This window comes from Haliotis rufescens, unplaced genomic scaffold, assembly GCF_023055435.1.
Source record: "Haliotis rufescens isolate VD_foot unplaced genomic scaffold, xgHalRufe1.0.p SCAF_1, whole genome shotgun sequence".
NCBI lineage: Eukaryota > Metazoa > Mollusca > Gastropoda > Lepetellida > Haliotidae > Haliotis > Haliotis rufescens.
Window position 1 is genome coordinate 57283754 of NW_025963779.1, and position 15251 is coordinate 57299004.

Consider the following 15251-nt stretch of genomic DNA (forward strand, 5'->3'; position numbering starts at 1 on the left):
AATGGTTCGAGCCACTCCTTCATGTCGCTAGGATACCGTGTTTGTGCAAATGCTGAGCATTCACTGATAATGTGTTTGGCAGTCTCATTAAGTTCATTCCATCATCTACATTTCATATTTACATTTTGATGCAAAATCACTCATTGATGGTTTCGAGTGGGAAGTGACTGGTCCTGAGCAGCATAAAGAAAGCCTTCTGTTGCACTTATCAGGCCAGCCGACTTCATTCAAGCGATGTAATGTGCAGGGTTGTACGTCTCAACACACTGTACCTAAACTCGATGCAGTGGTCGTTCAGATAGCCTCTCCTTGAACAGCTCAGTCTGGGTTGATTTGATATGGCGCTTCGCTTGGTTGAATCTCAGTATAGAACCATCAACAAATTATGTTATGTCCCACATCCTTAGCTCGTTTAAGAAAACTGTTGAATGTCTTGTTCTCATCATGAGTCATGACATGCTTCACAAGAAAATCATCAGACAAATAAATGTGTCAAGAAGAGCCTCCACATTAATCTAACCACGCCAATTATAATTGGTAAATATACGCGATTGATGGGAGAGCGAGAGTGGTGGCAGCTATTGTCGGACATGATTTTTCGTGTGAGGTTGTCAAACCCTGAATCTTTTCTTTTGTCTAATCAACAACACCAAAAGAATACGAATACGGCGGGTACAGTATTTGTGGCTTTGACTTTATAGCGAACGTTCAGCTCTTAACTCCACATTTTTTACTCTGTACTACATTTGTACTCTGCCCAAAGTTTTCCTTGACATGGGTATTCTGAAGTTTGTCTCTAACCTGCATATTTAAGTCAGATGGTCACTAACTCTTCCTCGTAGTAAACTGACTGATGCTCCTAAATATGTATGTATGTATGTGTGTGTGTGTGTGTGTGTGTGTGTGTATGTGTGCGTGCGTGCGTGCGTGCGTGCGTGCGTGCGTGCGTGCGTGCGTGCGTGTGTGTGTGTGTGTGTGTGTGTGTGTGTGTGTGTTCACAAGGATAGCTTTAAACATGTATCGGTGTTTGGGGAATGTCTGGGGTTTTGGCCCATGTGTTTGCTTGGCGACCCAGCTTCACTTCCCATTCAGTGCAGGTTAGCGCCCTATCTTATGGACAAAGGAATATATCCCCAGTTTTGTTCAATGACATTTTTCCTTCCATGTCGGGGTAAGCACTTCCTTCTATTATACGATTGGGTTATCTACTACTGCAGGTCGATTTACTTAGGGCGACCATCGAATCTATTCATAACGGCCCCGTCTTTTTGACGCCATGCATGTTCGTAGAAGGAGCCGAAAGTATTAAGATGTATCTACTACAGTAAAATACGTTTATAACAAACACGCTTATAACGAACTGTCGGATATTACGAACTTAATTTTTGGTCCCGGCCATTTGCTGTATAGATGTATAGATGTGTATAACGAACTACGGTTATAACGAACTAAAATTAGTGGTCCATTTGAGTTCGTTATGAACGTAGTTTACTGTAACACGATACTTGTAAGCTCTTGCAAAAATAAGGGACATTGGTGTCTGGCAACAAGCGGGTATATTTTACACAAAAAAAGGAATGTGGTGAGTTAGCGATTCCTGTTAGATTGGTTATCTGTGTCCTGTCTATGTCGAGACATTAAGTAATAATCCGAACGTATGGCTCAGGGTAAGAATTAAGGTCTCCAGCAAGTTATATGCTTGTTGTAAGAGGACACTAAATAGATCGTGTTTTCAGGTTCTCTAATCTGGTTGATGCATGCCATCGTATCCAAGTTGCGTAGATCGCTGCACGCGATTATTTACAGACTGTCAAACCACACACAAATGCACACATGAACGACATGCCAGCATGATTTAGCAAATATGTAACTGAATAAGAATACTTTGCTCAAATGCGTTTTGTTACAAATCGTGTTGATTGTGTTATTGACTAGAATATACCATCAGCCTGGACACATAGGAAAGTGATATTTTGTACAAGTGGATAATTGTAGGTACAGCCAACTACGGTTATACCGAACTCAAATGGACCACTAGTTTTAGTTCGTTATAACCGTATATACAACATCTATACAGCAAATGGCCGGGACAAAAAATTAAGTTCGTAATATCCGTCAGTTCGTTATAAACGTATTTTACTGTAGTTTTAATAGGTAGTTCCCCTGAACCCGATACAAGTGTTTTCCAACTTGAGTTGCAATGTATGTATGTTTTCGCCTATATATCTACCAGTTTATGAATGTTATCGATCCCAATTTGCGTGGTTCGATGCTCATGATATCAATCACTGGATTGTCTAGTCCAGACTCGATTATTTACCGGCCGCCGTCATATAGATGGAACGTTGCTGAGTGCGGCGTAAAACAACCTACCAAATAACCAACCAGTTTGTGGAGAGTGTTGGTAAGGAAAGTTATTCTGTATCAGCCATTGATTGCACTGTCGATCATTCATACCCACCTACAGTGAGGCTGATAACAAATTAAACAGGAACTTTAATCCCCTGGTAATTTAAGTAGGTCAGACAGGGTTGACAGATAGTGGTCGCGACATAAGACGACGGAGTCGGATACTTGTAGCTAGTCCCTATAGGTTGCATGTGTAAGTGTTGTGACATTGCTTTGGGGATCGTGTCGGTTATTGGACATATGTATACGTCCTAGTGTTATATGCAGTCTTGTATTGTGTTGACTTTAGGACAAAAGAACAAACAGTGTCATTGAGGTAAGAAACATGGTTTATACTTCCTCGTGTCTGAAAATGATATTTCTTTGATATTATGTGTTGTTATATGAGGTTCTTATTATGAGGTTGTTTTCATATCATTTATTTGTGTACATACCATGCTCATTGGCGCGACAGTCATGCTAAGATAATGTCACAGGAACTCGTTATTAGTCAGCAAATACAAATATGCACCCCCATATACAAGTAGAGAAAAGGAGCGTCACTCGATCGCCATCTTGCCGTGTGTTTTATATCGACAACCAGGTCTTTTATCGACAACCATTTTTCATTTGTTCATGTAAAAACATTTCTGGCCGTAGATCGATAAATTTCTACACGTGTACAAGCCATCTAATGGATTAATGTCCATTTCTTTCCGAAATATCAAAATTGTAGACTTCTGCAGCGGGCAGAATCGAACGAGTCATCTCATTCGATGACCTATTTCAATACAATCAGTATCAAAACAACAACACTCATCCGACCCGTGTTTTATAATGATAGTCAAACAATGATATGATAATGACAAACAGGTGTCTCCATGGGATTTGAAAAAAGATGGATATAAAAATCTAATCATTGGCCAGGCTGGCACAGGACAAACTGTTCTCATTAAGGAAATAGCGGAGCGATAAAGGAGAAATTGAAAAAGGATCTCGACAAGCACTTGCATGGCTTCTAAAAGTATGGCCTGACGCCGCTTTTAACAGTATTTGAGTTATATCACGGCGCTTCAGCTTAAAGTGGGAAGAACTCTTCGTGATTGGGATAGGTTTGGTGATGGACGATACAAAAGTCCTGACTTATATACTGAACAGCATTGAAAACGCATCAGCAATAAATCTTGAAATATTACAAAAACAACTTGAGCAATGACCGATTTTGATTAGAACAGACATAAACGGATAATAAAGAAAGACGACAAAGGAAACAGGAATATCACACAGCAAGTACAATTACATCATCAGTGTAAGGAAGACACATAGGGTTAAAATGAAAAGTCAATATCTGGTATGTCCGCCATTGACAGCAACACACTCCATGCAACGTCTTCTCATTAATCGAATAAGTCTGCGAATAGTGTTCTTGGGCATTCCACTCTTGACGTAGTGTATCTTCAAGTTCTCTCAGGTTCTGTACTTGCGGACGACGTGACAGGGCTGGCCATGGAAACAGAGGCACATTATTGTTCGCTAGGTACTGTGTTGAAACACGTGCTGTGTGCGCTCTTGCATTCTCTTGCTGGAAGATGTGCATATCCTGGTGCTGATGAAAGAATGGGATGACGTGATTTGCCAAAATGTTATTCCTGTAGTAAAGGGCATTAACTCTTAACACGACAAACATTGAGCTCTGTTCGATGGTTATGTCTGATGCCGCCCAACACCATGACACCAACGCCAGACAGGGTAACAACAAGTACCATCTTTAAACATATTTGGGTATGACGCTGCCGGGGATCGAACCCCGACCTTCCGCTCTCCGGGTGTACGCTCTACCGCTAGACCACGGAGGGGGTCTTATCGTTGATGAGATGCGCTTGACTGGTATATGTATTAATAATCTAATTTAAGGCATCTTTGCAATTCCATCACATAAACATAATGTTAAGACACCGGACATTCAATAATCAAAGGATACCGTTAACATGTTAATTGGTAGGAATTATTCTGAAGAATATCTTGATGTACCAACAGTCACAAGATTAATTCACTTTTAAATCTTAAAGTTGTATTCTCTGAAACAATTATTTTTTTAAGTGTGATATCATTACAGTTATAGACTGGCGCAATACAAAATAATCTTTTGGTAACTTTTTGACGTATTGCTGCAACTTCAATATTTGGAATTTTTTCACTTCTCTCTTTGATGCCACGGTAAGCTGTTATATTTTTGGTCGAAATACTAGCTTTTCTGTGCCTGGTTGTTGTACTATCTTTGACACATCTTCCAACAACACTTCACCTCCAACATCTATCACCAAAGTTGTCAAATCCGTATGTGTAATATCTTGTACTTGAACAGTGCCTTCTCTATCTTCAGTACAATTTTCATGTAACCAGTAATGATGTTTTAAGAAATTAAAATTGCTGCATATGGATTTATTGTAAAATCATAATCACGATCATTTGAAAGAATAAAGAAAAGTTCATATTGCAATTATCATAAGTGCAGATGCTAGGATTGGGAAGGGTCTAGGAGGCCCATATGATCCTGTCATGGGTTTTTTTAGTTTATAAGAATATGCGGCATAATTTTATGTTACAAACTCGGTGTCCAATTTGTGTTTATCGATGTTCATGATGTCAATCACTGTCCAGAATGTCTGGTTTAAACTCACTTGTTTACAGACCGCACTCATTTAGCTTGAATATCGCAACATAATAAACAATATTAACATATAAACAACCAACAAATAACAATTTAACAAACAAACAATATAATTTCAGCTACCACGACAGTGATGGCGTCAATAGTAAGCAACCAAACTATCCCTGCCTGTGCGGACATCATTGATGTATGGGCATTCCAACATTACATCAACCTCCTTGCGGTGAGTTCAGCAATACCTACAGCATCCAAGGCAGGGCGGGACAACTTCAGAATGGCCAGCAGTCCGAACTTGAACACACAGAAGGAAGCGAGCTACAAAAACATATTTTATATCACTGGAAAGATCTCGAGGAGATACATAATCTGTGTCCCAGTGTGTTCACATGTTCATAAGCTCAAAAAATGGCTCAGAAAATTCATCACTGCAGAAAAAATTCTGGCAGAATTTCTTTTCTGGAGAAAAATCGGGCAGAAGTCTTTTTCTGCAGAAATAACTGGCAGAACTTTTTTTCTGCAGGACCAACTGGCAGAACTTTTTTTTTTGCACGAATATCTGGCATAATTATTTCAATTCAGGAGAAATTAGGTTCAATCATTTGGATTTGCTTTAAATGACCTCTTTTTCCCAAAAAACTTTTTAGTTTAAATGATTACAAGCAAAAAATATATAAATGAGTGCAAATAGTCTGCTTTACTTACCTTTTCTTTTACAATATGAATTTTTTTTTTTTATCTGGTCATTGAAGGGCTATGTGCACATATTCTGAAACGATATGAAAAACACATTAAAATTCTTTTCACTGAAGTAATAAACACATTCCACATGCTTTAGAAACATGAACAATGTAAGATAGATTTAATCAATTTGAATCCTAGCATATTTAAAGTTCTAGGTCACATAGCATACTTACAATATATGAGCTTTATAGGTTATGAGCTATTTAAATATTCTTAGAATTACCTCCATCAATGCACTCCACACAAGCAGGGTACCGATCTGCTCTATGCTCCAGCCATTGGGCCTCAACTTCGTCATCTTTCTATAACTAAATCAGATATACATGTATATTAATTCTTGTAACATGTACATTAATTATTGTAGGCTTAAAAAAAGTCAATGGCAATGCAAATATGTATAAAGTGATCAGCTCTGAAGATAAATGAGATGTAAAATTTCAGATTAAAAGCTATGAGAAATACAATTTGTATTGATGGTAAGTAAGAAAATCATCAATCGTGTTTTTTGTAATCTGTGTGGAAATTATTATAACTGATTATGTTGATGCTGTATCTTTGTATGCTCTAAGAAAAAGATTCTCCTTACCTCCAACCTGATCTTGTTTGTTGATAGCCTTTCATCAAAGTTATAGCCAGTCCAATGTATGTTTACCTTCTAATTTGGGACAGATAATACTTTGGCTTTATACGTGTATTTTTGTATTAAAGATTAATCATGATTTAGGCAAAAAATGAAGGCTAAAATGAATTTCTATTTGTACTGTTTTGTAAATAATTTTAAACATGCTCCACTGACGTTTTCCAATAATCGACCATTAGCAGACAGAAAACACATCAGTACCAGAATACAAAGCGTATACAAGTTCTCAACTCATACCACTATGCACTTCCTGCCCGAAAACATTTAACTGCAACCTAATGTCGATAATACAATATCAAGTACTTAATACTTACAATAACCATAACCATAAACTGGGCTTCAATAGAGAATATCGAATTACAAGAGGTCCATAGGGCCGGTATCGCTCACCTGGATATTTACGCAATCGTGACAAAATATATATCTGCATTGTATACGTGTATAATACTGTAAATATTTCGTAATTTTAACTCTGTGAGCATTTAAAAGGAGTGGATGGCAAATCTGAACATGTATTTTTCCAGAAACAAATGTAGTATAAAGATCTGAACCGTTTCCACGTGATGATCCAGGATTTATCACATAAAGGGTATTATTCTCTTCATAACAAACAAATGTATGCAATGTATCTGATTATTATAGGGTGGGGATAATATCGGTTGCATGTTATGGTCAAGGTTATGGTCAACTCCTTTGGGAGTGCCGGACAGATGAACAGAAGGCCTGGTAGCATATGTGCATTCCTCTCATTATACTCAGCAGTTGTACATATGGTTATACGGTTATAAACTCTTTTTGGACCCGCCCCTCAGTCCCCGGGGGTGGGGGTGGGGTTCAACTCCTCCATTTCTCCAGTTTTAATCCCCACCAATGGAGAATGCTTCCAACCAAATATAGTTGATATCTATCTCTTAGTTCCAGAGAAGAAGTCGTTTAAAACGATAACGCAAAATTACCCCTTTCCCTCGGCCCCTTGGTGGGTCAGACCCTCCATTTGTACAATTTTGAATCCGCACCACCGGAGCATGCCTCCAACCAAATATGGTTCATATCTATCTCTTAGTTCCAGAGAAGAAGTCGTTTAAAACGATAATGCCAAATTACCCCTATCCCTCAGCCCCTTGGGGGGTCAGACCCTCCATTTGTACAATGTTGAATCCTCACCTCCGGAGCATGCTTCCAACTAAATATGGTTGATATCTAACACTTAGTTCCAGAGAAGAAGTCGCTAAAAGCAATATAGCCCAATTACCCCTATTTGGCCCCGCCCCTCAGCCCCTTGGGGGAAACAGCCCAACATTTGTAAAAGTTTTGAATCCTCACTACCTAGGGATGTTTCCAACCAAGTGGTTGATATCTATCTCTTAGTTCCTGAGAAGAAGTCGCTTAAAACAATATAGCCCAATTACCCCTATTTGGCCCCGCCCCTCAGTCCCTTGGCGGAAACAGCCCAACATTTGTAAAATATTTGAATCCTCACCACCTAGGGATGTTTCTAACCAAGTGGTTGATATCTATCTCTTAGTTCCAGAGAAGAAGTCGCTTAAAGCAATATAGCCAAATTACCCCTATTTGGCCCCGCCCCCCAGCCCCTTTAGGGGTCAGCCCCTCCATTTGTAAACGTTTTCGATCCTCACCACCTAGGGATGTTTCCAACCAAATATGGTTGCCATGTATCTCTTAGTTCCAGAGAAGAAGTCGCTAAAAGCAATATAGCCCAATTACCCCTTTTTGGCCCCGCCCCTCAGCCCCTTGGGGGAATCAGCCCCACCATTTGTAAAAGTTTTTAATCCTCACAGCCCGAGAATGCTTCCAACCAAATATGGTTGATATCTATCTCTTAGTTCCAGAGAAGAAATGTTTAAAGCAGTGTAGCCAAATTACCCCTAATTGTCCCCGCCGCTCAGCCCCTTGGGGGAATCAGCCCAACCATTTGTACAATTTTAAATGTTCTCCACCCGAGAATGCTTCCAACCAAATATGGTTGATATCTATCTCTAAGTTGCAGAGAAGAAGTTGTTTAAAGTAATACAACCATATTACCCCTATTTGGCCCCGCCCCTCAGCCCCTTTGGGGTCAGCCCCCTCCATTTGTACAATGTTGAATCCTCACCTCCGGAGAATGCTTCCAACCAAATATGGTTGATATCTACGTCTTAGTTCCAGAGAAGAAGTCGCTAAAAGCAATATAGCCCAATTACCCCTATTTGGCCCCGCCCCTCAGCCCCTTGGGGGAATCAGCCCCACCATTTGTAAAAGTTTTTAATCCTCACAACCCGAGAATGCTTCCAACCAAATATGGTTGATATCTATCTCTAAGTTGCAGAGAAGAAGTTGTTTAAAGTAATACAACCATATTACCCCTATTTGGCCCCGCCCCTCAGCCCCTTTGGGGTCAGCCCCCTCCATTTGTACAATGTTGAATCCTCACCTCCGGAGAATGCTTCCAACCAAATATGGTTGATATCTACGTCTTAGTTCCAGAGAAGAAGTCGCTAAAAGCAATATAGCCCAATTACCCCTATTTGGTCCCGCCCCTCAGCCCCTTGGGGGATCAGCCCAACCATTTGTACAATTCTGAATCCCCACCTAATCCCAACACGTATGCGTTTCCCCCACCAACCTTGATCCCACGGATACTACAAAGATCCTAAACACGAGCTGTTGGTAGAATCTTCTGACCGACAAGAACTTATATTCCAGATCTCGGCAAACAAACAGGGATTCCACTACTAAAGACTTCCAAACTGGTCACATCTACTGCTACATCCTCCCTCCAATCAGGTCCACCCAAGACCAGAATTATACGAACTTCGCATATGGAGCAAATCAAGAGCAGTTTCGTGTTTAAGAGGATATTCTACAGAGCAGCTAAGGCAGTCTACTTAGCACTTCGTCAATCAACGAAAATCTCTATGACGAAAAATGGAAAAGTTTTCACCAGTTCGCGAGATCCAAGGTTCTCCGCAGCCAAGCTACTTTACCACAAGTAGCAGATAACCTATCACTAATGAAGTACAACGCATCTTAAGGTTCTACACTTGGCACTTACTGGGCAGCGATCAGTTCTGTACCGACTACTCACTAATGGGAAATATTATATAGTTCCCGAACCTATAGACCTCTCAGACTGCGAGTAGTTCAGGTGTTACCATGACTTCGGGCTCCAAGATTTCCGCTGTCGTTGACCTTCGGACATTGATTCGATCATACCGCCTTATGAACCAATCTTCCAGACTTTGCCCTCCAGCATGGGATCTCACCGTATTCTTACGTCACTTCTTTTGGCTGAGTATGAACCACTTGTGGATGAGACCTCGAACTCTTACGTTCATGTCAGTCTTCCTCCTTACGCTGGCTCTTGCAACTCGTGTCCGGTTCCAGCGTCTTCAGCAAGGTAAGTATTCAAGGACAACCGGGTCGTCTTTTCATCCTCCGGCGCTCTCTGTGATTGGAAGCTGATGCCGTGGAAGACGTCTCACTTTACCCAGCCCGAGCCTTCAAGATCTTCTTGAAGGCATCTCAGACCATCCAACTTTGTCGCAAGCATATTTTTCATCCACTTGTTGAGGCTGCAACTTCTGTGGTATCTCGGAAAAAAACATCTCCACTGGCTGCATTCTATCATCCTCAGGGTCTACACCGTTGAGGGACTACCACCCCAGCTGCTTCCAATCCTCATGAGACGAGGGCAGTGACTTCCACCTTGGCGTTGCATAGTATTGGACACTTTCAGCCATCATGGAGGGATGTTTCGGGCGTTCTGATATAGTCTTTGCCTTCTACTTCTACTCGGAATCTCAGTCACCGACGTCCAAGGTCATAGCAGCCACAAAGCGCAGCCCAGCGGACTTCAAGTCCCAAGTCTGGTTTCCTGTATATAGTGCAATAATTCCATTTATATTGCTTATGTTAATCGGGTCCCACAGACAAGCTCCCAGAAGGAGGGTATATAAGCTTGTATGTTTGGACTTCGGTCTACGTCAATAGAAGTCACCATCCGGTGCGTCCATTGGTTAAATGATGTCCAAATCTTCTACCTTCTCACCTCTGTCTTTTGCGCATGTGATGTCTCAATAGTTGATTGAAGACCTGTGTGAAAAACGGGTATCATCATTCGTTTCCTCTTCTCGTTCTCACTTTATTCAATCTCAGCGTGAGTTTGATAGGTTGACGAAGCGAAAAAGGAGATGCCAAGCTGGTCCGCCTTACGTCCTTGGGAGCGTATGCGTGAGTTCTGTCTTGTAGAACCTGCTGGCCGGGGACGGGGTGTTTGTACAAAACACCTCCTCCTATCCGGGGTGAGGTTGAAGTCGTGACCGAGAAAGTTTAACCTGGCTCTTAGTTACGCGGTCGTTTCTTGGAACGGCGTCCTGTGTGAAACCATGGAACACATGATTCCCCGATGTCATGATGTTATCTCTTGGTAGCAAAAAAAGTTTTTTTTGTTAGCAACCCTTACACGAGTTTTTCACTAATCCTTGTTAAATCCTTTGAATTTTTCCTGATTTGTTCCAACTTCCTCGTGTACGTCTCACGGTTGCAGTCCTTACAGGCTAGGATATCTGCGCCCCACCATCCATCCGTGGTATAAATGCATAGTGTGAGATAGGATAAGTTTAAATATTTGTAAATTTTCTAATAAAGTGTATATTATTTATATACTTATCCTATCTCACACGCTAAATGCCCACCCAACCATCCCCGCATCACAGTTACACCAGCCTGTACGCTCTTGATTGACGATGAGGGTGCTGGATATGTCAGGCGATCAGGTCGCTGGGGTCGTGTCACACGGGATTTTAGTGGTGCGTAAACCATGATCACAGTGGTGATTTGGTGATGTATGGGATGTGTTGGGGTGATTGATGTTTTTTTAAGCTGGAAACTTTGTTCTTGGACGTTTCACGCCAAGATCGAAGAATAAGAAGAAATGCATAGGATAAGTATATAAATATACAATTTTGTGCAAAGAGATTTATTTTCAAAGTGATAATACTAGTTTAAATTTTATTTTTTTAGGTGAAAACACGCATGAAGATGTGGATCAACTGTTCATTGTTTTTGCAAGGAGAATTAGACAGAATCCTGCAACAACCCAAGATGTCCTCCTTCAAGACAGTGCCAGTAGAAATGACACAAGACCGACAACAACTGCACTGGAAGGTGTTTGGCGCACTAGACAATTCTTTGTGGACTCGGATTCCCCAAAAGGCAACAAGGAGGCACATGTAGTTGTGTTTAGGATTGATGGATTCGAGGTCTTCATGTTTTATAGAGATTAGCCATTGGAAGTGAACACTACAGGAAGGTAATATTAGATGTCAATGTGGACCCATCAACACTGACACCAGTCAGACTGGACAGGGAAAGATAGACGACTCCATGGAAATAGACTAGGCCAAATGGTTGTTGTCTACCAGGTTGTCAGCAGAGGATAAACGTGTGGTGGATGTCCTACCTTAGAAAGATGGGGGACAGTCGGACACGATCAAGCTATCAGACTTCAAGCCCTTCATGCCTGCCGCGGGGAGGTCGGCTAGCCTAGTAGTTAAAGCGTTCGCTCGTCACGCCGAAGACCCTGGTTCGATTCCCGACATGGGTACAATGTGCGAAGCCTATTTCTGGTGTCCCCCGCCGTGATATTGCTGGAATATTCCTAAAAGCGGCCGAAAACCACTCACTCACTCATGCCTGCCACAAGGGAAGGGACAATCCTTCATTACTTTCATATTTCACTGACAAAGCACCGCAAGACAAGCCTCCGTATCATAACAATAAAGAAGGAGCAGCAAGTATTAATAACATGTGGAGTGTTGCGGAAATGTACATATTTTATGTCTGAGCAAGATTATGTGCACAGTCGCTGTGTGGCTGAGATATTGCCGATTCTTATGCAATGGGGGCGTTTTGTACTTTGTATGTATATTTTTGTATGTAAGTAAAGCTGTGTATTTAGAATTGTACGATGAGTAACTGTAATGTGGACTATGAAATTTATGAAACAATATATGCAGTCATGTTATAAAATCTTGGTTGTGTTATATTTTTATTCCATATCTTTCAGTTATGAGTATATCTCATTTTGGTTGTTTCTTTGAATTCCAACCAGGTTTGGTTAGCCCCATGAAAATAATTATGAAATTTATTTTTTGAGAATCACATTAACGTCAATGTTGTACACTATAAAGTGGTAAAAGGGCCATTAAAGATGGTCACTGAAATTCGCACTCTGAAAGTAATTAAGATTTAAGCTCAAAGTTCAAGGATTTGCATCTGTCTGGAATGCAAAGGTATGAGACCAATTTATTGTTCCATTGTCTATTAGCAGTAGATATAATACCCACAGAAAAAATGTCTTCTGTTGCTGAATAATCTCTCCAAAGATTGACGATGGATATTGCTGCAGAAAAAAATATTTCTGCCAGTTATTTCTGCAGAAAAACAATTCTGCCAGAATTTTCTGCAGAAAAGCTATTCTGCCAGAATTTTCTGCAGAAAAACAATTCTGCCAGAATTTTCTGCAGAAAAACAATTCTGAGCCAATTTTGAACCAGTTACTGTTACTTATGGACATGTGAACACACTGGGACGCACACAATTTAGACAAAATATGTTTTTGTAGTTTGCTTCCTTCTTTGTGGTCAAGTTCGGACTGCTGGCCATTACGAAGTTGTCCCACGATGCCTTATCCCCGTATGGAAAGTGGTTAACCGATTTACTTATAGCAGTAATTCATTTAATTAATTCAGTATTCATTGAATGATATTAGTTATGTTCTACTGATATCAAGACATTAATTATTATCAGTAACTGTGTAATGTTATCGTGAAATAAATTGATAATATAAATCAAAACATTAATGATATTCAAAAAATAAATAATATTTTGCAGTGTATCAATGATTTCAGTTACTGTTACCATACTTACAATGAATAATGATATCGTTTATCCAGTAACTGATACAATTAAACCAGTCAACAAAATACTAACACTGAATTATTGATATCAATAAATGAAATTAATATCTCAGTTAATAAATAACTGATATCATAAACATGAAAACATTACTTCAAATCATAATTTCAAATTATACATTGTTATACAAAACCGTGTAAATGCTCTAGAAAAATAATTTCAAACTCGGATATCATGAAAATATATTCGGGATATCAATAAATAGGGTTTATCAGTAATGATATGAGCTGTGTTTATGGTATTAATGATATCAATAACCTTAAACCCTTTTTCTGAGGGAAGGGTCGAAATGAAATGCTTTAAGAGATTTTTTTTAATAAATTCTCATTGAACAGTTCTCATTGACTTTTTCAAAGTCGACTGTAATGATCAATCCAGGAATTTGATTAAAATAGCAATGATTCAACAAATTCTGCTATTATCACCTAAAACTCTGTTTTTCAAAAACCCTGTTTGAGTTTATTATACCGGTTAATACTTGTTAGACTCAATTCCCCCGGAGGCGATTGTATAATCGACGTTGAACAGACGTAATGGTCGCAAATTCTTCGTAAATCTTCTTCACGGTCATCTTTTGGGATACATATTACTATTGAATGGCTTTGAAATCGTCTCAACCCCGTTACGTTGACCGTGTCCACCATTTTGACACTGTACTTTAAGTAAATATATATCACGACGCATTGTCACTGTCACAAAGTCACTGAGGTAAGTTCTTAACGGACATTGCTCATCGAATGATCATAGTATTTAGATCTATTCGTTGCAATCAAACCTAAAAATATGTTACTGTAAAGCAATTTGAGCATACAATCTTTCATGTCATCTCTTTTCCCCCCGCGATACCGTTTGTTGTTGTTTGTCGGTCTGTGTAAACATGTAGTCACACGTGCAAACTGAAGTTAATCGAGGAACAAAATAAGGATATAAAAAATATGAAATTTTGTGTGAGTTCATTTGGGTATGAACCTTTATAGAGTGAGGGCCAAACTGTATGAACGTCGGAGATTTCGACGACGTTCACAACATATCTGGCCCTGGCTCTATGAAGATTCATACTCCAACTGACTTCACACAAAGTAAATCTCAATTCTCAATGCATTTAAGAAACAAGAAGCATTTCGTTCCAGGCTGGCATGATCTTCATTCTAGCGCTTCTGCAGAAGCGAAGATTCCGACCCGAGGTATGCGGAGGGAGACCGGCATTGATTGTGTGAGTACCATTAACTGTGCTGCTCTGTGTATATATCATCTTCATCACACATATACATGTATAATTGCAGAATGTAATGACTAAAACTATCAACACAAGGCCATCTCTTAGGATTAATGGTGTTTGGGGCCTGGAACTAGGGCACCCCATGGGTAGTATCAAGTTATGTGATGAAGTGCTTACCTTACATGTCTGTTTTAAGGATTAGAGAGGACCCATTAGTCCAATATATTGGTATTTTGTCTTTCCAGTCCTCTTCCTCTACTAGATGGCTACGACAACCGTGTCTCATACGCCGCAGCCTTCGGGGCCGTCACCAACATCGTCACAAATTTGATTTTGAACTTGGATGCACCCAACTACATCAACGTTCCTTTCTGGGCTAGGAGTAGGTCTCCCCAATAAGTTTCTTTATGTACAGGTAGATCCCGGGAAGTGTGGCGGCTCTTCTGGCCTCTCATACCCGTCATCATTTCCCGGTATGGAGCTTACATTAGCAGTCAATTCGTAACATTCAAAATCATAAGTTGTCAAAATAACAAGCACAATCGCATCGGCGTGACAACATAAAGCAGTCATATGACACAAGAAGCACATCGATATGACGGCAATAGGACAGC

The 15251-nt window shown here is 40.1% G+C and overlaps 1 protein-coding gene across 3 annotated transcripts in view; it reads left to right on the forward strand.

Annotated features, from left to right (window-relative positions):
• Window positions 1-2368: 2368 nt before the first annotated feature.
• LOC124131505 (stimulated by retinoic acid gene 6 protein-like) overlaps window positions 2369-15251 on the forward strand; it is a 33912-nt gene continuing 21029 nt past the window's right edge. Inside the window, exons 1-4 of one of the 3 annotated variants that reach the window (XM_048398382.1) lie at window positions 2369-2602; window positions 5179-5282; window positions 14549-14631; window positions 14883-15019. In XM_048398382.1, the coding sequence (XP_048254339.1) occupies window positions 2599-2602; window positions 5179-5282; window positions 14549-14631; window positions 14883-15019 (328 nt within the window). In that variant the 5' untranslated portion in view covers window positions 2369-2598. Of the gene's footprint in view, window positions 2726-5178; window positions 5283-14548; window positions 14632-14882; window positions 15020-15251 lie in introns of all 3 variants that reach the window. The other 2 variants (XM_048398384.1, XM_048398389.1) reach the window with 2 other exon arrangements.